Source organism: Hylobates moloch, unplaced genomic scaffold (genome assembly GCF_009828535.3).
Source record: "Hylobates moloch isolate HMO894 unplaced genomic scaffold, HMol_V3 SCAFFOLD_22, whole genome shotgun sequence".
Classification (NCBI taxonomy): domain Eukaryota; kingdom Metazoa; phylum Chordata; class Mammalia; order Primates; family Hylobatidae; genus Hylobates; species Hylobates moloch.
In genome coordinates this window covers 18,126,749-18,150,018 of record NW_026652297.1, presented here as the reverse complement: position 1 = coordinate 18,150,018, position 23,270 = coordinate 18,126,749, and the positions used below count along the sequence as shown (strand labels likewise).

Genomic DNA, 23,270 nt, shown 5'->3' with positions numbered 1-23,270 from the left:
TAAAACTTATTATTCCTATTTTATAGATGAAGAAATTGAGGCACAAAAAGATTAAGCAACTTGCCCATAGTCACACAGATGGAATGGTGGAGACAGAATTTGAACCCAGGCTCTCTGACCCTGGATGCCTTTCCCTTTATCACTAGACATGGTCTTTTCCTGCTGTGTGTATATAACCCAGCACATGGAGCTAGTCTGAGATCCCCCTGTAAGGTTTGCTGGATTAGCTTGACTCCGAATCAGCAGGTGGTTCCCTTGCCTTTCCTCTGTGATCTGGGAAAAATAAATCTTCCCCAATTCTGAAAAGCTGTTCTCGGCAGAAAGAGGAGGAAACTGTCCTTGGTTCTTGTTCTCAGACTAACTGAAGTGCCTGTGTCCCATGAAATGCTAATTTGACAAGTTGTTAACAGGTGTACACGGGGAAAAAATCAGTTGCAATAGTCAAGTTAGCTTTGGGAATAGAACTAGGTTAAAAGGTCTCTTTAATGCAGTAATCCTCAGTCTTTAACATGCTAATACGCACTGTGGCTTTCAAGGAAAAGATCTAGTGTTTTCCAAACTGTGTTTTCAAAATTTTGATTACAGCATTCACCTCCCTCTTTTTTTCCCCAGTGTCCTGTAGAAAACACTGAGAGAACTGACATTTTTAACTTTATATAGAAAGAATAGTAAGTATGGTGAATCTGGATGTCCTCATCAACCAGCTTCAAAAACTATCACCCATGTAATCTTGTTTCATCTACATAGCCACTCATTTCCCACACACACCCACTTGAGTTTTTTAAGTTATTTCATGCATCATATTATTTCATCCAGAAATAGAAAAATGTCATTTTAAAGCATCCTGTCTCCCCTAACCCAGAGAAAACCCACAAGTTCAGCTGATCCAAGAGAAAAATTCCATCTCATTTCACCGGTGTTAAGAAAGGGATGATGACTTGCAAGGTATACACTCTTCTCATTCTTCATGGTTGACTTTCTTCATGTAGAATTCTTAATCAAGTAATATAATATTCTTGGATTTTTTTTCTTTTTCTTTTTTTTTTTTTTTTTTTTGAGAAGGAGTCTCACTCTGTCGCCCAGGCTGGAGTGCAGTGGCGTGCTCTCAGCTCACTGCAACCTCCGCCTCCCGGGTTCAAGTGATTCTCCAGTCTCTGCTTCCCGAGTAGCTGGGATTACAGGCGCGTGCCACCACGCCTGGCTAGTTTTTGTATTTTTAGTAGAGACAGGGTTTCACCGCATTGGCCAGGCTGGTCTTGAACTCTTGACCTCAGGTGATCCACCAGCCTCGGCCTCCCAAAGGGCTGGGATTACAGGCGTGAGCCACTGCGCCTGTCATAATATGATATTCTTGATGGAAGCAGCCTCCAAATTCTCAGCACATAATCTATACACTGGAATGGGTAACTTCCACATTATGGACATGAAGGACCTCCTAGCTACTAGGGAAGGTGGGGCTAGAGGATCACTTGAGCACAGGTGTGGTTATAGGTTGGTGGGAAGCATCGTAAATTATTTTATTACAATGTCTCTCACCTGACTTCTCTTTGGCTAACCCAGTGGCTCTCAACTTGGGGTGATTTTCTGCTCCTATGGCAGAAAATGTGCCTTTTTCAGTTGTCACAGCTGGGGAATGTTACTGGCATCTGGTGGGTAAAGGCTAGGGATGCTGCTAGACATTCTACAATGCACAGGACAACCCCCACAACAAAGAATTATCTAGCCCAAAATGTCAACAATGCTGAGGTTGAGAAGCCCTAGAAACTAAAACAGTGTGGGGTTTGTAATTTATTGAAAGCATGTAACAACTTTAGTTATTCAAAGACACATTTATGTGGGATATAAAAACTCTAAAATGTACTTCGATTGTGGAAAGAGGCATCAATGATTAACTGTAATCATTTCTGATCATGACCAAGTCCCCCCTGAGACTAGTAACTGCAGGTGCTCACAAAAAAATATGCAGCTGTCCTTCCTGCCTTCAGGGGATCATTCATGAAAGTAATTTCTCACCTGACCAAAATGATTGCTTAACATTTATTGCATCATTGCCCCTGTTTCTGTAGACTGTTCTACCGAAGTTTTAATTTGTCACTGGTTTAAAGGGCCCAAAGATCTGTTTTCTTCAGATATTAGAGACACAAACCAAGCATCTCCCACTTTCTTGGAATTCCTTCTCAAAAATGACTAAAGTCTGAGACTGTTTTCTTATTTAATGTTTTTTGAATTCTGTTTTACAGAATTTCAAAAGAGCAGGTTCCTGGCTTACTTTTCAGTGGAACATTTTAGCCAGGTAGTATAAGTACAGGTACGGGTAACCACAGATGAATCAAGGTGTTACGCAGCTGTCTCTATATTAAAAATATTTGCTGACATCAGTGTAGACTTCATCTTGTAGTTCTTCAGTGTTTTCTTTCCTTATCTTTTGTTCATAAGATAGCTTTGTGTTTGGTTTGATATTATACTGAGAAAGCATATTAGAATCAAAGCACCAAGATTTCAAAAGTCCAGACTACTCTTCCCAAAGAGAAATGTGCAATCACAATAGCATGACATGGGTACAAATGTAGAAGTATGTTATTAAAGTATTGAGAATTAGCTTTCCTAACCTCCCCACCTGCAATCTTTTACTCCTAATCTCCAAAATGAACAAATCATTGGCTCAAAATGGTCACAAATTGTATGTGGTGTTAAAAATCTATTATTTTTATTATATATAAAATGTTGCCAGGTGTGGTGGCTCATGCCTGTAATCCCAGCACTTTGGGAGGGCAAGGCAGGTGGATCACTAGGTCAGGAGTTCAAGACCAGCCTGGCCAACATGGTGAAACCCCATCCCTACTAAAAATACAAAGATTAGCTGGATGTGGTGGTGTGTGCCTGTAATCCCAGCTTCTCAGGAGGCTGAGGCAGGAGAATCGCTTGAACCTGGGAGGTGGAGGCTGCAGTGAGCCGAGATGGTGCCATTGCACTCCAGCCTGGGCGACAGAGTGAGACTCAGTCTCAAAAAAAAAAAAAGTTATACTGGTTGGGCGCGGTGGCTCACACCTGTAATCCCAGCACTTTGGAAGGCCGAGGCGAGTGGATCACCTGAGGTCAGGAGTTCGAGACCAGCCTGGCCAACATGGTGAAACTCCGTCTCTACTAAAAATACAAAAATTAGCTGGGCGTGGTGGCACGTGCCTGTAGTCCCAGCTACTCAGCTGGCTGAGGCAGGAGAATTGCTTGAACCTGGGATTCGCCACTGCACTCCAGCCTGGGCAACACAGCAAGACTCCGTCTCAAAAAAAAAAAAAGTTATACCACTATTACTGTAATCATGAAGGGAAGAATACTTCTCATCAGAGTTTGTCTGTAGTAAAGTACTCTTGTAAGCTTTCTGTTCCTTTCTGTCCTATCTTATGTACAAACTGATCTCCATTATGTATCACCTGCCTTCTAATGGCTAATCATCTTGATTCTTACATTACCGGAAACACAGTGAAAGTGTTAGTGAGCTTAGAATAGTGGTTCTTAACTTTTACCTAGGGAGATTTTTTAAATCCTGATGTCCTGGCTACATCCCAGACTAAGGTTGAAAGCCAGTTGTCAGAATCTTTTAAAACTCCTTAGGTGATTACAATGGGAAGCCAAAGTTAAAACCAATGATTTAGAAAAAAAAAAAATCTATTATAATGAGCAGAAGCAAAACACCCAAGTGACGTTTATAACATCACTCTCTCACATCTATTTTCAGGTGTTTCGGCATGGAGACCGAAGTCCCATTGACACCTTTCCCACTGACCCCATAACGGAATCCTCATGGCCACAAGGATTTGGCCAACTCACTCAGGTTGGTTGGACTTTTAGCTAAAGATTGTTGATGAAGCTGGGTGTGGTGGCTCATGCCTGTAATCCCAGCACTTTGGGAAGCCAAGGCAGGCGGATCACCTGAGGTCAGGAGTTCAAGACCAGCCTGGCCAACGTGGTGAAACCCTCTCTCTACTAAAAATACAAAAATTAGCCAGGATTGGTGGTGGGCACCTGTAATCCCAGCTACTCGGGAGTCTGAGGTAGGAGAATTGCTTGAACCTGGGAAGTGGAGGTTGTAGTGAGCTGAGATCGCACCATTGCACTCCAGCCTGGGCAACAAGAGTAAACTCCATCTCAAAAAAAAAAAAAAAAGATTCTTGATGAGTCTCAAGGGGAAATGTATACAGAATTGTCTGTTTTGATATTTTTTGCCCTTCTGGCTTTATTTAAATGTAAGAGATGTACATGAACAAAGACTACATGAGCTTAGAAATGCTGAAGAGAGCCAAGTGGTAATTATAAGCCAGGCTTTGAATTTCTTAGGCTTCACATGAGAAAGTGAAAAATAGTCTTGTAATCAATAAGCTGAATCAACAGCATTGGGAAACATGATTCTCCAAAGTGCTGATATCAGAATATGATTTCTTGTCAGCTGGATATATTGGGATTCGACCTTCCTTATAAGTGGTCAGTTAAACACAGGGAGCCCTACTTTCTAAAGAGCATCTAAGGAGAAGGTGAACTGGGGAGCAAAGCCATCTTTAGTCACTGTTCCAAAGCCCTATTCCCTTTGCTTGTAAGATTGGATGACTCTTCTGTTTGGAGCCACAAGGCCAGGTGAATTGCTTCTGTCCTGATCTGTTTAAATATATTAATTAAGAAAATGTCACAGAATCTTTAGAGTAGAATGTCTCAAAAACTAATGGGTCTTAATCCTGCCAAAACATTGGGATTATCTGGAGAGGTTTAAAAAATATATTGATGTCTGCCTGGGAGGTTCTTATTTAATTGGTCTAGAATGTGTCCTGGGCATTGGGATTTTTAGAAGCTCCTTGGTGATCAGTTCACTCTAATGTGTAGCCAAGGCTGAGAATTTCTGCCCTGACTATATTTCATAGAGGAGAAAACCCAGGCAGGCTATTCGAGACCAGCATCTTCCGTCTCCCAGGTCAGAGCTCTTCTCACCATAGCCTACCCATCTTCTGTCCCTTTGAATGAAAGAGAGGCTACAAAAATGCAGATTTGCTTGTTAATACCTATGGCTCTGTATAGACTCCTGTGCTGTTGCTATGTTTTCCCATTGAGACCAAAAGATTCTTCTAGGCTGCAGGATCTGAGTTCTTCTTCTGAAGAACCTTGATTACCCATCAGATTCTATTAGGGCAGTATTTCTCAAGCTTCCATGTGCAAATGAATCACTTGGGAATCTTGTCAAAATGCAGATTCTAATTCAGCAGGTCTGATGTGGGACCTGCAATTCTGCATGTCTAACATACTCCCAAGAATGACAATGGCACTGGTACATGGACCACATTTGAAGTGACAAGGTTCTAGGGCTCAGATTCCTACCCTTGTCTAGGTACTTTTTTTTTTTTTTCTTTTGAGATAGAGTCTCGCTCTGTCCCCGCGGGCTGGAGTGCAGTGGCTCGATCTCAGATCACTGCAGCCTCTGCCTCCCGGGTTCAAGCAATTCTCATGCCTCAGCCTCCCAAATAGCTGGAACTACAGGAGAGCACCACCACGCCTGGCTAATTTTTTGTATTTTTAGTAGAGATGGGGTTTCGCCATGTTGCCCAGGCTGGTCTCAAACTCCTGAGCTCAGGCAATCCACCCGCCTTGGCCTCCCAAAGTGCTAGAATTTCAGGCCTGAGCCACCACACCCAGCCTTGTCTAGGTACTTTAAATCTACATAATCATAAGATGATGTCTGTCTAGATCAGTGTCTAGGTACTTTTAATCTGCCTTGTCTAGGCATTTTTAATCTGCGTAATCATAAGATGATGGCTGTCTAGATAGTGGTTTTTAAAGTGTGGTCCCTGGACCAGCAGCATTACCATCACGTGGGAACTTCTCAGTAATGTAAATTCTTCACCCAATACCCAGTGAACCATAAACTTTGGAATTAAAGCCCAGAAGTCTGTGTTTTGTTGAGTCCTCCAGGTGATTCTGTGCATGCTAAAGTGTGAAAATCACTGCTTTATACAGATGACTATTTAAAAAGTCAGCTGTAAGAACACAATTAGACCTAGAGTACCTGCTTCTCTGCTACTCAGGTCATGGTATATTATTCCTTTCCCACCTCATCCCCATCCTAGATGGGAAGTGATTATAGTGGTGGTCAAGCAAATGACAAGTGTGACAAGCAAATGACAAGTGGGACCAAGCAGCAGTCACCGTAACAACCTCCTCTCTGGCTCCCAAAGCTCTAGTAAGGCTCTGGATTAAAGACAAACTTGAGTGCTGTGTTTCCAAAGCATGGTGCTCTACTATCTGCATCTGAATCACTTGAGAAACTTGTTAAAATGCAGATGTCAGGGCCCCACTCAGGAACTAATGAGCTGGAATCTCTGATGGAGATGCTGAGGAATCTGCATTTCAACATGCACCGCTGGATAATTTTGTTTCTGAGGCACAGTAATGGTTGTGGACCACAGAGCTAATGCAGTGCATCTCAGTGATTACTGTCCATCAGAAGTTGGTTAAAAAATATTCTTGAGCTCCACCCCCAAAGGTTCTGGTTCAGTAGGTCAAGGGTGGGGCCCAAGAATTTGATTTCTATAATGCTCTTAAGTGAAGCCAATACAGACCACACTTAGAGTAACATGTTCTAATTTCTTTATGAACCAGGAATTAATAAACTAGGCAGATAGTAAACCATTGCCCACAGAGGTTGAAAGAGACTTTCAGATTCATCGAGTCTAATCTCATCAGATGGTTGAGCTTCTTCCACAAAATCCCCACCAAGTGGGTCTCTTTGAATGCTCTACCAACAAGGATCCCACTACATCAGAGATGAACCATTTACTTAGATCAATCACCCAACTATCAACTAAGCACTTACTATGTGCAAGTTTCTATGTTAAGTGCTAATGAAGATAAATGAGTTTTCTCAGGGAGTCAGGGAACTGTAACTAAAGAGCACAGCTCTTTTGTTTTCATTTAAATATGTGTCGTTGTGGAACTATTAAACCACACCATTGTTCATTCTACACACATAATGAAAAAAAATCAACAAATTTTTATGATAGTGTGATTCATAGAACTTACTTTCATTAATTTTTGCTTTTATTTTTTTCCCATAGCTGGGCATGGAGCAGCATTATGAACTTGGAGAGTATATAAGAAAGAGATATAGAAAATTCTTGAATGAGTCCTATAAACATGAACAGGCAAGTTGGGGAGCCAAGAGTGGGAACTTTGATCTTTGAAATAATTAAAATAATTCTGCATATATAAAAGTGCTTTGCCTGTTTTCCGAGGAACTTATACAAGTCAGAGATCTTGTTTACAAATATATTCCTCTTTATGTAACTTTTTATTCCAAAAAATTTGTGAATATGAGTAATTTCAAGATTTTATGAACACCTGAATAAATACTTTGGCTTGACAAGTAGCCACTGCTTAATTGATCTCATTTGTCAATTCAACTATTGGCCAACCAGGTTGCTTTGTACCATGATCATAATATTGCTCATTCCTTAACAAGTATTATGATTCTGATGTTAGCACAATGTCTGTAATATTTCACTGTGGGTGTCCTGTCCTTTCTCTAATACCTTGGCAGCTCTGTAGAAAAAAACCTCATGTTCCCTTTATGTTCGCTTCTGCTTTGATTTTCCTACTCTAGGTTTATATTCGAAGCACAGACATTGACCGGACTTTGATGAGTGCTATGACAAACCTGGCAGCCCTGTTTCCCCCAGAGGGTGTCAGCATCTGGAATCCTACCCTACTCTGGCAGCCCATCCCGGTGCACACAGTTCCTCTTTCTGAAGATCAGGTCAGTATACTGGGAAAACCAGGAGATTTCAGATGGACCTAGAATGAGGAAGGCAGGCTACTCAGTAGTTGTGGATTTGGGAGTCTGGACACTCCTTGAGCTGTGCAGTTTTAATTCTTTCTTAAATAAAGATACAAAGGACAATTGAGGACATGGAAAACCCTAGCTAAGAGAGAGTAGGAACCAAATTTCTCTTTGGATCTGTATGATCCACTTTGTTTTGCCACTCTTACAACTCTTGGCAATTTGCCCCCTCATCGTCATACACACACACACAGAGAGAGAGAGAGAGAGGGAGAGAGACGAGTCCCCCAGTGTTCTGCCTTAATTCCCAGGCTTCTGGTGCCCCAAACAGGTTTCTCCACTCTCCAGATTATCCAAAGATCTTTATACCGCCAAACACTCCTCCACTCATGAAAATCCACATTCCTAGGTAGAGAAAAAAAGAAAGATTTCAGTGCATAATTATTGCCCAACATTTTATATGAATCATCGTGTTACCTTTCATAACAACACTGAATGGACAACATTCTTTTCCTCCTTTTACAGTGAGGGAAGTAAGTGCTTGGAGAGGTTAAATAACAAACAAATTGGTCGAAAGCCACACTGCTGGCAAGCATCACTCTGGGATAAAACTAGGCCTATTTCATTCCAGAGCAATTTTCTTTCCTATAAAATCATGATTCTCAGACTTAGCTGCATATTAAAATCACACGGGTTTTTAAAAAAATCCTGATGCCCAGGGCACTCTCCGTAAGAAATCGGAATGTCTGAGGGTGGACCCAGGCATCAGTGTTTAAAAAATAATCTCCTTCGGCCGGGCGCAGTGGCTCACGCTTGTAATCCCAGCACTTTGGGAGGCCGAGGCGGGCGGATCACGAGGTCAGGAGATCGAGACCACGGTGAAACCCCGTCTCTACTAAAAATACAAAAAAAATTAGCCGGGCGTGGTGGCGGGCGCCTGTAGTCCCAGCTACTCGGAGAGGCTGAGGCAGGAGAATGGCGTGAACCCGGGAGGTGGAGCTTGCAGTGAGCCGAGATTGCGCCACTGCACTCCAGCCTGGGCGACAGAGCGAGACTCCGTCTCAAAAAAAAAAAAAAAATCTCCTTCGATGATTCCAGTGGGGAGCCAAGTTTGAGAACCAGTACTATAAACTAAGCTGCCTGAATGAGGCTGTTTGAGAGAAACTCTCAAACATGTTTACACGGTGGGACCGACCAAGCTTTCTTTAATCTTTTCAGAGGAATGGGTATTTTTAAAGTAGTAATAGATAAATCTAACTAATCTTCCAGGTGTGAAACTTAAGGCTATATGAAAGAAACAGTTTGGGACAAAGAATCCCTTCCTAATTTCCCTGCAGTCCCATCATAGGCATGACCATCGCATCTCTTTATGGCTGAAGCTTAGCCTGACTGCTGGACCCAGACTTTTGCCCAGTGACCTCTGGGGTAGGTTACTCTCCTCTTTGTCCTGCCAGTACCCCTAGAAATTTGACTTAATTGCTGCATCTAGGGACTTAAGGATTTTTCCCAAATGCTGTGTAGAAAGTCACTGGAGTTAAATCTACTCCAATCATTTTTCTGCTGTTTCTTGAAAAGACAGGATGATTTATTTATATCTCTTTCCCTTCACAGAATCAGAAGGGAAGTATTGTGATTACCAGTGTTCTTAAGCATTTGTGAATATTTTATTCCAAAAAGAAAAAAAATCACTTTACCAGCCTTTTCTGCAGAGATAAAGACTGGAGGTCAGGTGCGGTGGCTCATGCCTGTGATCCCAGCACTTTGGGAGGCCGAGGCGGGTGGATCACCTGAGGTCAGGAGTTCGAGAGCAGCCTGGCTAACATGGTGAAACCCCGTTTCTACTAAAAATACAAATATTAGCTGGGTATGGTGGCACACGCCTGTAATCCCAGCTACTCGGGAGGCTGAGGCAGGAGAATCACTTGAACCTGGGAGGCGGAGGTTGCAGTGAGCGGAGATCGCACCATTGCACTCCAGCTTGGGCAACAAGAGCGAAACTCCATCTCAAAAATAAATAAAAAACAAAACAAAAGAAAGACTGGATAGCAGCACCAAAATTTAGCAAAATGTAGACCACAACAGCTATTTAACCATTAATCCTGAATGATAGTAATTAAGTTACACAGAAAGAGAATGCAGGTGCTAGTAGAAGAGGAGGAAAGAAACAGGGAGAGTGAGGGAGAGGAAGAGAGAAGCAAGGAACAGTATCTACCTATGGCTTCCATCTATCTGATTCACTAAGGTCAAAAAAATTCTCTCCTATCAACTAAGAAATCTAATGAAACCAATCAACACTAGCTTATTCCTAGCATTTAGCTGTGCTGAATGCTGTAGAGAAAGAGGAGGCCAAGTTTTTCTAATTTATAATTTGATGAAAGCAAATTAGCATGTGTGAAATGTGTAGAAGACATTATAAGATGGCGGGCAATAATTTCAAGTACAAGCCACATATGCTGGGTGAAGTCACAGAATGAGACTTACGTGCAGTTACCACAGTAAAGAGAGTGAGAACTTGAACCAGACCTCAGAGGAGAGGGAGGAAGGAGAGGAAGGCAGCACAAAAACATGACCATGAGTGAATATGTAGAATGCCAGTTCTTCTGTGCCCAGAGTTCATATTTAGAAAGAGAATTAAAATAAAATTGATTATATTGGACACAGATTAGATAATCCAAATTTAATAGCCAGGAGGAATCTTGAGTTGAAAGAAAGGCAGTGTGATGTTAGAAGAAGGGCTGAATTTGAAGTTGGAAAACCTACGTCTGAGAGCCAACTGCCACTTCAGATATATGACCTTGAATAACCTCCGTAAACCTCAGTTTCCTTTCTGTAAAATGGGAAAATAGCACCCACCTAACTTCGTCTTAGGGATTTGTGAAAGTCAAGTTAGTTAAAAAATGGAAAACACCATAAACTGCAAAATTCTGAACAGATGTCTCGGCGATTATTCTATTTATTTTCAGCCTGACTCAATTTGTGGATAAAAAAACTAACATCCAGGAAGTAATTAATTAAATTCCAGGCCTTTTAATGAACAGTCTTGGGCTTTTTCTCTCAACAATATAATTTCTCCTATGGAACAATTTGAAAGCCAGGCATGCAAATTTAGACTAAAAGCAATGGACATAAAAGAAACCTGTATACATTCTCCAGTATTATGCACATGTGATGAGTGGTGCCTTTGGGCACTTGCCTGACAGTAGCTTGGACAGAAAAGACACTGGAGCCTCAGAGAATAACTATTGAAGCAATTCTGGAATTAAGAAATAAGGCCTGAAATGAGATGGTAAAAGATGTTAGAGGAAGAGAAGCAAGGTGAGACAAGGTGACACACAGAATCAGAAATGATGGACAGGAAGTAACTTTTAAAATAAATGTTTTCTGAGTAGCTACTAATATGCCAAGCCCTGTGCTGGGCATTGACATTGCAGCAGTGAACAAAACAGACACAATCCTGGCTCTCATCAAGTTTATATTTTATAGGAAATAGATGATAAAGAAGTAAATAAAATAATGTCAGATGACAATGAGTTCCTGGAAAGAAATGAAACAGGTTAATATGATAGAGACTGGCACAGGATGGCTAGAAGAGGGGTAGAAGTCAATTGGGGAGTGTTCAAGGCAGGAAACAGTTTTATGCAGAGCTCCTAAGCCATTGCCTTCCGGGACGGCAAGAAGGCCCACAGTGTTACTGGAGAGGAGTGACAAGGGACAGTAATAGGAAAAGAGGGCAGTGCAGTTCCTGGACCAACTCATGCGAACTCTTGATGTAGTCTGTGTGGTGGTGAGTTTTGATTTTATTTTAGGTAAAATGGAAAGCCAATGAAGGTCATGAACCACAAAATGACATCATCTGATCGATACTTTCAAAAGATTCATGCTTAAAATATAATAATAGGCCGGGTGCGGTGGCTCATGCCTGTAATCCCAGCACTTTGGGAGGCCGAGGCGGGTGGATCACGAGGTCAGGAGATCGAGAGCATCCTGGCTAACACAGTGAAACCCCGTCTCTACTAAAAATACAAAAAATTAGCCAGGCGTGGTGGCGGGCGCCTGTAGTCCCAGCTACTCAGGAGGCTGAGGCAGGAGAATGGCGTGAACCCAGGAGGCAGAACTTGCAGTGAACCGAGATCGCGCCACTGCACTCCAGCCTGGGTGACAGAGCAAGACTCTGTCTCAAAAAATTAAAAAATAAAAATAATAATAATAATAAAAGGTATTAGTGTATCTGCTGTGTGGAGAATGAATTAGGATGGCTGAAAGAGTGAACACTGATTTACCAAATAGGAAGCTGTCACAGTAGTTGAAACACAAGTTATGGTGGCTAAGACTGGTAGGGGACTATGAAGATAAAGAAAAGAGGTCTATTTTGGAATAGAAGGGGATATGTTTTGAAAATAGAGAAACAAAAGTGACTATGAAGTAGGTTGATAAATTCTGCCACTCGCAAAAGCAGGGAAAATTACAAAGAGGGAATGGTTAAAAATGAAGTTGAATTCATTTTAATATGATAGAGGCTGGGGAAGGATGGCTAGAAGAGGAGTGGAAGTCATTCGGGGAGTGTTCAAGGCAGGGAACAGTTTTACGCAGAGATCCTAAGCCTGTGCCTTCAGGGACAGCAAGAAGGCCCTTGTAACATGTACAAGTTTAGCCTTGTACATGTTAAATTTGAGGAAAAAGAAAAACATCCAAATTAGTTATTTCTACCAAGGGCTAGAAATACAGGACTAGTCACAGATGGAAAGTAAGGGCAACAAAATAAACTTGAGAGCCACAAACCTGTGGCTTACGTTAAAATTACCAAACACTGGCAAAATTTAATTAATTTTAGGAAGATCACTTTGTCCTCGCAACAGGTTTTTGAAGCATATTTTTCTAAGTATTTAATATATACTCTTAACAGTCTGCAAATTTGCAAAAACTGAAGTTAATGAGTGGTTAATTGACTTAAGATTTTTTCCAGAATCAAATTCCTTTCTCCATACATACATGCGTTGGGGTGTGTGTGTGTGTGTGTGTGTGTGTGTGTGTGTGTGTACAGATGTGCACCTACTGCAAGAAACGAAAGGGATTGGGAAGGAAACAAGATAACAGTTATTCACATGGAAGATCGACAAGTGTAAATATTTACCACCAACAGCACAGTTATATTACGGCAAGTTTATGAAAGAAAAAAAGGATTTTCAATTCTGAATCCATATCCTACCATTTTAAGACCCGTAGATCATTTGATTCTTTCTCCCCAATTTTGGAATTTCCACTCAGCTCAAAACACATTTGAATCTTTTATTAAGGTTGCTTTGAACCTAATGAGGCTTAAAATGTTGCTGCAGCATACTTGGCAAAGTTCTTCCGACTCATAACAGTTTTATGATTTTTCTCTTATCCTCAGTTGCTATACCTGCCTTTCAGGAACTGCCCTCGTTTTCAAGAACTTGAGAGTGAGACTTTGAAATCAGAGGAATTCCAGAAGAGGCTGCACCCTTATAAGGTTAAAAGCTAGTTTTGTTTAGTGGTACTTGTTAGTTTGTTAGCGGTACTTGAGTGTGAGGGCCAAGACACAAGATGAAGCTTTGGCTTCTTAAAAAGATGGGACGAACGCATCTGTCAGTGGCTGGTTATAGCAATGGGTTAGAATATTTAATGAGAGAGGTCATCACTCCTGCTTCCCTTCCCCGTACAGGGGTCACAAGCCAATAGACAAGCCAGTCCTTTTGAATCCTTTACTCATGGCCTTGAGAGGAACCAGGTGTGAGTAAATGGCTGGATGAGAATAAATACAAGTCTAAAATCACCTACCTTATTCAGGCTGAGGGGCTGGGATTATTGTCTTCATATACAAAGGATAGTCTTTTTTTTGTTTCTATTTTGCAAAATACCCATTTCCAGCACAATACAAAAGGTAGATATAATGCTGTGTACTTTTTTAGATAATCTTTTGAATGAGTAATACATTCATACTGCCCGAAAATTAGAAAATATAAAAAGGAATACAGTGGAAGTCTCCATGACCCCACAGGTAACCACTAGCATTATTTTCTAGTAGTCTTTTATGTATTTATTTTATGCAGTCTTTTATGTATTTTATGTAGTCTTTTACATATTTTATGTAGTATTTTGTGCAGTCTTCCAATTTCCTTATGCATATACAAACATAAAAATATATTCTGATAGTTTATCCTTTTGTTACACGAAAATGGTATACATAGGGTTGGGCACCTTGGTTTTGTTTTGTTTTGTTTTTTTTCCATTTAAGAAAATATATTGGAAATATTTCCATATCTGTATGTAAAGAGTTTCCTCCTTTTCTTTCTTTTCCTTTTTTTTAACAAATGTGTGATATTTATATTTATGTCATAATTTATTTAACCAGCCCCTATTGATAGGAATATGGGTATTTTTCAATCTTTCATTTTTATAAACAGCATGTATGAATACCTTGTGCATCTAAATAGTTTCACAAGAATACCTGTGGGATAATATCCTAGAAGTAGACATTCTGGGTTAATTTGAAATATTATTAATTTACCCTCCAAAGAGGTTTTACTACTTTCTACTTCTATCAGCACTGCATGCAAGTGCCCATTTCTCCACAACTTTGCCAACAGTATGTGGACCACTCTGGGGATATTTGTCAGTCTGGTAAGTGGAAAATAATATCACTAGAAGCATCCATCCCCTCTAAAATTAGGAATAAGACAAGGAAACTCACTATTATAACTACTGTACAACATCGTGCTATAGTACTTTTTTTCTTGTGATAAGTGAGTTTGGGTATCTTCATCTAGTTAAATGCCATTTTTTGGTTTGTGTTTTAGTGTTATATTTCTTTTTTAACTTTTATTTTAAGTTCAGGGGTACAAGTGCAGGTTTGTTATATAAGTAAACGTGTCATGGGGGTTTGTTGTACAGAGGATTTCATCACCCAGGTATAAAGCCTAAGTACTCATTGGTTATTTTTCCTGACCCTTTCCCTCCTCCCACCCTTCACCTTCCGAGAGGCCCCAGTGTGTCTTGTTCCCCTCTATGTGTGTATGTGTTCTCATCAGTTAAATGCCATTTATATTTCCTTTTATATCAATATCCCTTGACTATTTTTCTTTTGGATGATTGATTTTCCTTTTACTGTAAGTTTTTAGAAGCTTTTTTCTATATATTTTAACATTTCTGTCTGTGATATTTTGTGTGTGAAAAAAACACACTCAATGTGCTTTTTCCTATTTTTCTCACTTGACAACACCAATCAACACAGACAGAAGACTTCTGTGACCAAACAGGGGGCATCTCTCCGCAAGAAAAGGCAGCCCGTTCTGTAGCGGACACCAGCTGGGTGGCCTCCAATTCAGTTTTGACACCATCTATCTGGAGATAGCATCAGATCCTACAGGTTGAGGACTCAGGCCCCAAAACTGGCCGCCCCCAACCCGCCACCTCAGACATAGATGAAAGTCCAGACCTACCAACTTCTGACAGACTGGCTTTAAGTTGGAGTTCCCACAACTTCCTATTTGGGTTCGATCAGTTTGCAGGGGCAGCTCACAGAACTCAGGGAAACACAGTTACTGGTTATTACAAAGGATATTACAAAAGATATAAGGAAAAGGTCAAGGAGCTTGCCTACCTTCTTCAGGACCACCACATTCCAGGAACCTCTATGTGTTCAGCTGTCTGAGGGCTCTCTGAACCCTCTCCTTTTGGGCTTTTTATGGAGATTTCATTGCATAGGCATGATTGAGTAAGCCATAGGCTATTGGCTATCAACTTAAATTTTAACTCCCTCCCCTCCCCAGAGGTTCTGAAGTAGGGCTGAAAGTCCCAGTGCTCTAATCCTGCCTTGGCTTTCTGGTGACCAGCCCCCATCCTGAAGCTGGCCAGGGACTGCCAGCCATCAATCAATCATTAGCATGCAAAAAGACATAATTTGGAGACTCCAAGGATTTTAGGAATTCTATGGCAGAAAATGGAGATGAAGACCAAATATAAGGCCGGGCACGGTGGCTTACACTTGTAATCCCAACACTTTGGGAGGCCAAGGTGGGTGGATCACCTGAGGTCAGGAGTTTGAGACCAGCCTGGCCAACTTAGTGAAACCCTGTCTCTACTAAAAATACAAAAAATTAGCCAGGCGTGGTGGCAAGCGCCTATAATCCCAGCTACTCGGGAGGCTGAGGCAAGAGAATCACTTGAACCCAGGAGGCGGAGGTTGCAGTGAGCCAAGATGGCGCCACTGCATTCCAACCTGGGCAACAAGAATGAAATTCCATCTCAAAAACAAAAAAAAAGAAAGACCAAATACATATTTCACAATATCACAGACAATGAATGGCATTTTTTAAAAAAAGTTTGTCTATTAACTGCTTACCATGTTCTTGCCATGCAGGTTCTGTATTGATGTATTCTTATATGGCTTCTATATTTTGAGTCATGTTTAGAAAAGCTTTCCCCACTCCTAGGTTATAAAGGAAGTCTGCAATGCTTTCTTCTAATTCCACTCTAGCTTCATTTCTCATTTATATATTGAATTCATTTACAGTTCATACTGGTAGGAGGTATGAAGTATGTATCCTGTTTAAGTTTTTTCCTGGAAGATTATCTAATTGCCCCATCATTATTTATTGAATAGTTCATTTTTTTCTACTTATTTAAGCTATTATATATTAAAATTCCCATAGGCGTGGGGTCTATTTATGTAATTTTTATTCTGTTTAATTTTTTATTAGCCAAAACTTGGGTTTTAACTATTAAGACTTTATAATATGCTTTAATATCTAAAGGGCTAGTCATCCCTCATTGCTTTTTCTGAGTTTCCATGGCTATGTTTTAATTTTCTATGTGAACTTTAGTGTCAGTTTGTCTAGTTCCAAAGTATTTTTTAATTTTTAGTATTTTCGTTAGGATCATATTAAATTTATTTAACTTAGGGAGAATTTGCAACTTTTCACTGTCAAATCTTTCTTTCTAAGAATATGGTACATGTTCCTACTTGTTTTATCTTAAAGATTATTTTAGGGTTTTCTTCATATAGGGTCTTTACATTTTTTGTTAAGTTTGTTTCAGGTTTACAGTATCTCCAGTTTTCAAAAATGTGCACCTCTGATTTCTTCCTTTTGCCTATTTGCACTGGCCACTACTTACAGTATAATGTTATATGCAGTGTTGGTAGTGGGTATTCTTGTCTTATTTCTGATTTTAGCGGAGTTTTCCTAATAAGCATACAGGCTTTTGAACCAAAATAGACATATTTTTATCAAATTAAGGAAATATCCACCTTTCTTATTTTCTTGAGTGCATTTGTTTAAATCAATATTAGTTGTTTAATCTCCTGAATGATTGTTTTAACTTTTTTAATATAATCAAATTATTTTTCTCCTTGGATTAATTACAATGATTGATTACATTCATAGATTTACCAATGTTGAACAATCTTTACATTTCTCAAATCAAACCCATTTCCTTTTATGTGACATTGAATTACTTCCTATTATTTTACTTACACTTTTCACATTGATATTTACAAGTGGCATGGAACTAATCATTTTATTTTGGGGGCAATCTTTGTCAGTATCAGTGTTACACTTAATTCATAAGAAGTTCTTGAAAGTTTTCTTTCATCTTCTATGCTCCAGAACAGTTAAAATAGCATTAGAATAGTTTACTCTTGAAAAGCTTGGTAGAATTCCTCTATGATAGCCATCTGGCCCTGGAGCTTTTATGTTTGAGAAGACGGCAGTAGGAGCTCTTTAACAATAATTTCTATTTATTTTATGAAAATCTATTGGGGTTAATATTGGCAAATTGTAGTTCCCTAGAAATTTCACCCATCAGACAGACAGTATCTTCCAAAAGGCTTCCCAGAAATGGCTGCCAATTTCAGCAGTCAGATAGCTGAACTTTGGGTCTCATTATTGCGACAATCCAAGAAACATACAGAACCTAGCGAAAGATTTGCATTCCATCCAAGTTTTATTATGTATAGCCAAAGATCAAGTCCTATTTCTGTTGCATTTTCCTGGATGCTTTGGCCTGAAATATGCTTTCCTTTCTCGCCTGGGACATATTTACGCGTGAGTTATACTTTACCAACTTCTAAAAAGAATCTGAGGCGGTACACTTCAATCCAATTCCGGCACAAACCAGGAACATGTGGCAGTCAGCCAACATCTATCTACATTTTAAATGTAATAATAAGGAATAATCAATTCGTGTTTGTAAAATTCTTTGGAATGGCATTATCGTAACCAGTATTACTGGTGCATTTTTCTTTGAAGAACAGCGGTTCTCAACAGGGGCACATTTGCCTCACAACGAACATTTGGCAATGTCTGGAGACATTCCAGGTTACACAAGTAGGAGATTAGGAATGCTACTGGCATCTATTGGGCAGAGGCCAGGATACTGTGAAACATCCTATAATGCACAGGACAGCTCCCCACAACAAAGAATTGTCCAGCCCAAAATATCAATAGTGCTGAAGCTGAGAAACCTGTGTAGGAATTTTTCTTTCTCTGTTTGTGTTTCAGGATTTTATAGCTACCTTGGGAAAACTTTCAGGACTCCATGGCCAGGACCTTTTTGGAATTTGGAGTAAAGTCTATGACCCTTTATATTGTGAGGTAAAAGAAAAAAAAATCACAAGTTAACTTGCAATCTGATTTTATGACTTAGGCTTATTTTGAAATAGATGAATATCTTTTCTTTCACTTCTTTATGAGTGTATTACTTATACTTCTTTTGACATTGAAACATAATTCACAACTTCCTTATATTAACTTGAAAATGCTGACTTCTCTTTTCTCTCTATTATTATTTATGTTTTTGACCTTTAGAAAATTACAAGCAAAATTGCTTTTCTTCTATGAGTTTCCACTTTAGTTTTTTCCCCCCCTTGGATTCAGTAGGATCTTATTTATTTTGCAGCCACTCAAAAATGCTGGGTTCCTGTCCTGGGTCTTAATGAAAAAACAATGTTGTTATAAAGAAAGAGGGAAAAATTACCTGATTTCCGAATGTAGAAATAAACAAGCAAAATATAAGCCAGGCTATTTATATTTGCTTATCAAGAAAGAACCTCTTTCTTGCTTTGCGATGCATTTGATATATCCTTTGTGGCCAGATAAATTATGATTGCTTTTCAAGGTTACATAGTGTTTCTCACTCACCATGCTCCACCTTCTGGCCAAAAGGAGTACTCGCTATTCCTGTTTTCCCAACTAGCTCACTAAATACGGGGCAAGATTCTGACCACCCACCTAATTCATATTGACTTCTAACTTTGAGGTCATCGTGAGAGTCTGGAGGGTAGCAATTACTTTCGTAGTTCTACCTTAATAACAGATGACACAGTTTGCCGCCATCCATCCTAGAGTTAATTGACCCAATCACATGCTACTTTCCCAGTATTTTCACTTTATCATCAGCATCTGTTTCAGTGAAAATTCATTAGCCTTGTAAAAGACTCTTCAGTGAAAACAAGAGCCCCAATTTTCATTCCAGGCTTGATTTTTTTTTTTCTTCCGTACTACAGTTTGATCTGAGCTATTCCAAAATGTGGTCATGTCATGTGATATCTTTTCCAAATCTCTCTCACTTATTTCCTCTGTAGGTCACTCCACTTTGGTGTCCTCTTTCACGAACTCACTTTCTCTCTCTCTCTTAATCCTGCCTTTGAAACTGGGGGACTCCTAATCAACTCTTCCTAACGGGTAATAAATATTGGCACAAGGTCTCTACCTGCCCTGCTTGTACTTATTCATTCATTTAACACATATTTACCAAGTATCTACTGTGTGCAAGGTGCAGGCTTTCCTCAAGAGTCAGTGAACTACAGCCAGGTGTGGTGGCTCCTGCCTGTAATCCCAGCACTTCTGGGAGGCTGAGATGGGAGGATCATTTGAGGCTAGAAGTTCAAGATGAGCTTGGACAGCATAACGAGGCCCTATCTCTACAAAACACTTTTAAAAATTAGCCACGTGTGGCCAGGTGCAGTGGCTCATGCCTATAAGCCCAGCACTTTGGGCTGAGGTGGGCAGATTGCCTGAGCTCAGGAGTTCGAGACCAGCCTGGCCAACATGGCGAAATCTCATCTCTACTAAAAATACAAAAATTAGCTGGGTGTGGTGGCGCATGCCTGTAATCCCAGCTACTTGGGAGGCTGAGGCAAGAGAATCGCTTGAACTCAGGAAATGGAGGTTGCAGTGAGCCAAAATCGTGCCACTGCACTCCAGGCTGGGTGACAGAGCAAGACTCTGTCTCAAAAAAAAAAAAAAAAAAGCGCCACGTGTGGTGGCATGCACCTATAGGCCCAACTACTCAGGAGGCTGAGGTGAGAGGATTGCTTGAGCCCTGGAGTTTGAGGTTACAGTGAGCTGTGATGGCCACTGCATTCCAGCCTTGGTGACAGAGCAAGACCCTGTCTCTGAAAAGAAAAAAAAAAAAAAGTCAGCAAACTAGAACTTGATGGGGGTCGGGGAGAACATATCACTGAAGGCTCCAGAAATATATTGCCTTTCCTAACTGGCCTCTCAGGCAGCCCATTCAGCTTTTAAGGAAACATCATTTAACTCTGTCAGGTTCATAGAAAGATTTCTAACCCTTTCATAAAATAATGAGGTATTATTTCCCTACTGCACCCTTACTCTGCAAAATATGAGCCACCCACTGATCCAGAGTTAAACCAAAAGCTATGGACTGGGTAGGGATGGGTAAATTCATTTATATAAGCTTCTCTTCTGAAAGTCAATACCACTACTTTTCACAATATGAAGTTCTCTTAGAAAGAAATGGCAGGACAAGAAAGTCTGGTCCTACTAGTTCTTGTGAGGTGAAAAAGGATAAGTCAACAAAGAGGACAGTCATATAAATACACATACATTTTTCTTTGCTACAGAGTGTTCACAATTTCACTTTACCCTCCTGGGCCACCGAGGACACCATGACTAAGTTGAGAGAATTGTCAGAATTGTCCCTCCTGTCCCTCTATGGAATTCACAAGCAGAAAGAGAAATCTAGGCTCCAAGGGGGTAAGTATTAAAAAATGAGAAGAGCATATTGGATTTGTGGTTGAATGATCCGGGTGTGAGTCGTTCCCTCCACTAATCAACTGTGTGATCTCACACAGTTCACTTAATCACTCTTGCACCAGCTTCCATTCTGCAAAATGGGGATATTAATGATTCCTACTTCATAGACAGTGAGTATTAAAATGAATGTATGCATTCAAAGGGCTTAGAACAAACAGTACCTGGTACATAATACTCTGTCAATAAATGTCATATGTTAGTATAATCATAACTATTACACAGGCCCTTAGTTTTCTATCTGGAAAATGAAAGCTAAAGCTAAATGACCCTTTCCATCCCCTCCAGATCAAAAATCAAGGATCTGTGTCTGAGCCACATGAAAATGAATTGTGTCTTGTGGCCTATATGATGAATTTTTCAAGTGGGAGGTATGACAAAAGTGGCCTGTTTTCCTGAAACCCTGAGTGGTAGTCATTGTGAAAGCTGATAAAATATATTTTTCAGGCTAATTGTTATATTTTTCAGACCAATTATGCACTGTTAAAATATGTTGCAATTGACAAGTTTATAACACAGCTTGAAATTTTTCATTGACATTGAAAGCTGTTGAGATTTATTTATCAGTGATGCCTCTTCTTGGTTAGAACTGGCTCTTCGTAGCACAGGACACCCTGCCATATGAAGGCAGACCCAGGCAAGAGGATGCTGGATTCTTGTAATCAGGATAAGTGGATGGAAGAAAAAAGTCAGGACTAGCAAAGACAAGGACAGATGTTGGGGCCTACGAGAGAAACTGGATGGGCAGGCCAAGATACCAAATGGGGTGTCAAACTCAGATGTGGTTATCGTAGGTATTAAAACTACATTTTAAGATTAATACAATCACATCATGATTCCAGCCATTGACAGACACTATTCACCACAGCATCAGGACAAGTCCATCAAAATCCCAACAGAATGCATAGAGGCAAAGCATATTAGGGCTGGACCAGACTGGGAGGTTGTTCACTGAGGCTACTTAACTAGGGAAAAAATGCAAATCACTGACCAGAAAAGGAATCAACTATAGCTAGAAAAGCGGGGCTGCACACCAGGTATAAAGAGTGAGGCAAGCTGTAACCAGGGGAATGAGGTATGAAACCAGGATGGTCAGGAGCAAATTCATGTGAGATGAATAAAGTAGGTTGGGGCAAAAAATTTAGGACAGTGGCCATTAACGACATGAGGATGTTGTAGACCTGCTATTAGAGAAATCCTGATTGCCTGGCACAGAGACAGATTTGGTAGAAATATGCAAGTCCTTACTTCACATTAAACACATGAGCAACAAGATCCAGCCTTGAGGAAGGGAGAGTCTCCAGAGAGGAGTCTTAGATGGAACCTGGAGTGCTGGAAAAAATTACCAGGCAGGATACAGACTGTGTGTATGGGCAGAACCCAGGAAGAAGCTCAATCTTAAGTGCTTAACAACAAAAGATGTAGAGGGTGCCTTGGAAGCCACATAAGCACTCAGCCTCATTTCTGGCCCACCAGGTGCCAGCAGTGTGACTCAGTCGCAAGCCCCCATCAAATGGTGGAAGTGGGACTCTTGATTTATTTCCCCCAACCTAGTTATGGTGGATTCAGGCATCTAGTCGCTCACGACTCAAAGTGCAGTCTACTTCTCAGCATTGGCATTAACTACCACCTGCCTAGAAACACAGGCGCCACTCCCAAACAAGTTGAATCAGGATCTGCATTTGAATAAAATCACAACATGCTTTATACCAGACGGAAGTTGACAGTAGTCTAATAGTAGATGTAGGGATGTGTATATATGAATAAGAAATGGAGTTGCTCCACTTTCCTCATGTTTCCTCTTTTATGTCCCTTGCCTACTAGAAGATTACATTCGGGAGAAGCCACTTCCCCTCTCTGGATCTCTGTTTCACTACCTATGAGGAGATTAAACTAGACTCTGTCTATAAGAGTCCTTCTCTGAGATGTTCTCTGATCTTGGATTCTAAAGGCTGGCACTTGTATGAAACCAGCTGTCCTGCTTTCTGGAAAAAGTCCAGCGCCATTGTTAAGCAGGAAAATTTCTCCTGTGTGGTTCTGCCAAAACAAAAGCTCAGACTATTATTCAGATCTGGCTGGGCAAGAGAGATTTGTCAACTACATGTTTATTGAATGATGAAACAGCTGAACACATTCCTGCACAGAAAACACACATTGTCTAGGTGACAAAGAGTAATGTGGAAACATCAGGGCCATCTTCTGACCTTTGCTAGTTTTTTTGTTAGTTTGTTTTGTTTTTGTTTCTTTGTATTTTTTGTTTGTTTCTGTGTTTGTTTTTGAGACAGGGTCTCACTCTGTCCTCCAGGCTGGAGTGCAGCAGCATGATCACGGCTCACTGTAGCCTTGATCTCCCAGGCTCAAGCGATCCTCCCACCTCA

General features: G+C 40.4%; 1 protein-coding gene and 1 long non-coding RNA gene across 2 annotated transcripts in view; one reads left to right on the top strand and one right to left on the bottom strand.

Annotated features, from left to right (window-relative positions):
• ACP3 (acid phosphatase 3) overlaps nt 1-23,270 on the top strand; it is a 46,437-nt gene that overhangs the window by 2,208 nt on the left and 20,959 nt on the right. Inside the window, exons 2-7 of the mRNA XM_032143684.2 lie at nt 3,737-3,832; nt 7,095-7,181; nt 7,640-7,792; nt 13,209-13,307; nt 18,337-18,429; nt 20,703-20,835. Coding sequence (XP_031999575.1) covers nt 3,737-3,832; nt 7,095-7,181; nt 7,640-7,792; nt 13,209-13,307; nt 18,337-18,429; nt 20,703-20,835 — 661 coding nt within the window. The remainder of the gene's footprint in view (nt 1-3,736; nt 3,833-7,094; nt 7,182-7,639; nt 7,793-13,208; nt 13,308-18,336; nt 18,430-20,702; nt 20,836-23,270) is intronic.
• Nucleotides 7,875-23,270, bottom strand: part of LOC131382290 (uncharacterized) — a 57,014-nt gene continuing 41,618 nt past the window's right edge. The window contains exon 6 of the long non-coding RNA XR_009211607.1: nt 7,875-8,221. This is a non-coding gene — a long non-coding RNA (uncharacterized LOC131382290). The remainder of the gene's footprint in view (nt 8,222-23,270) is intronic.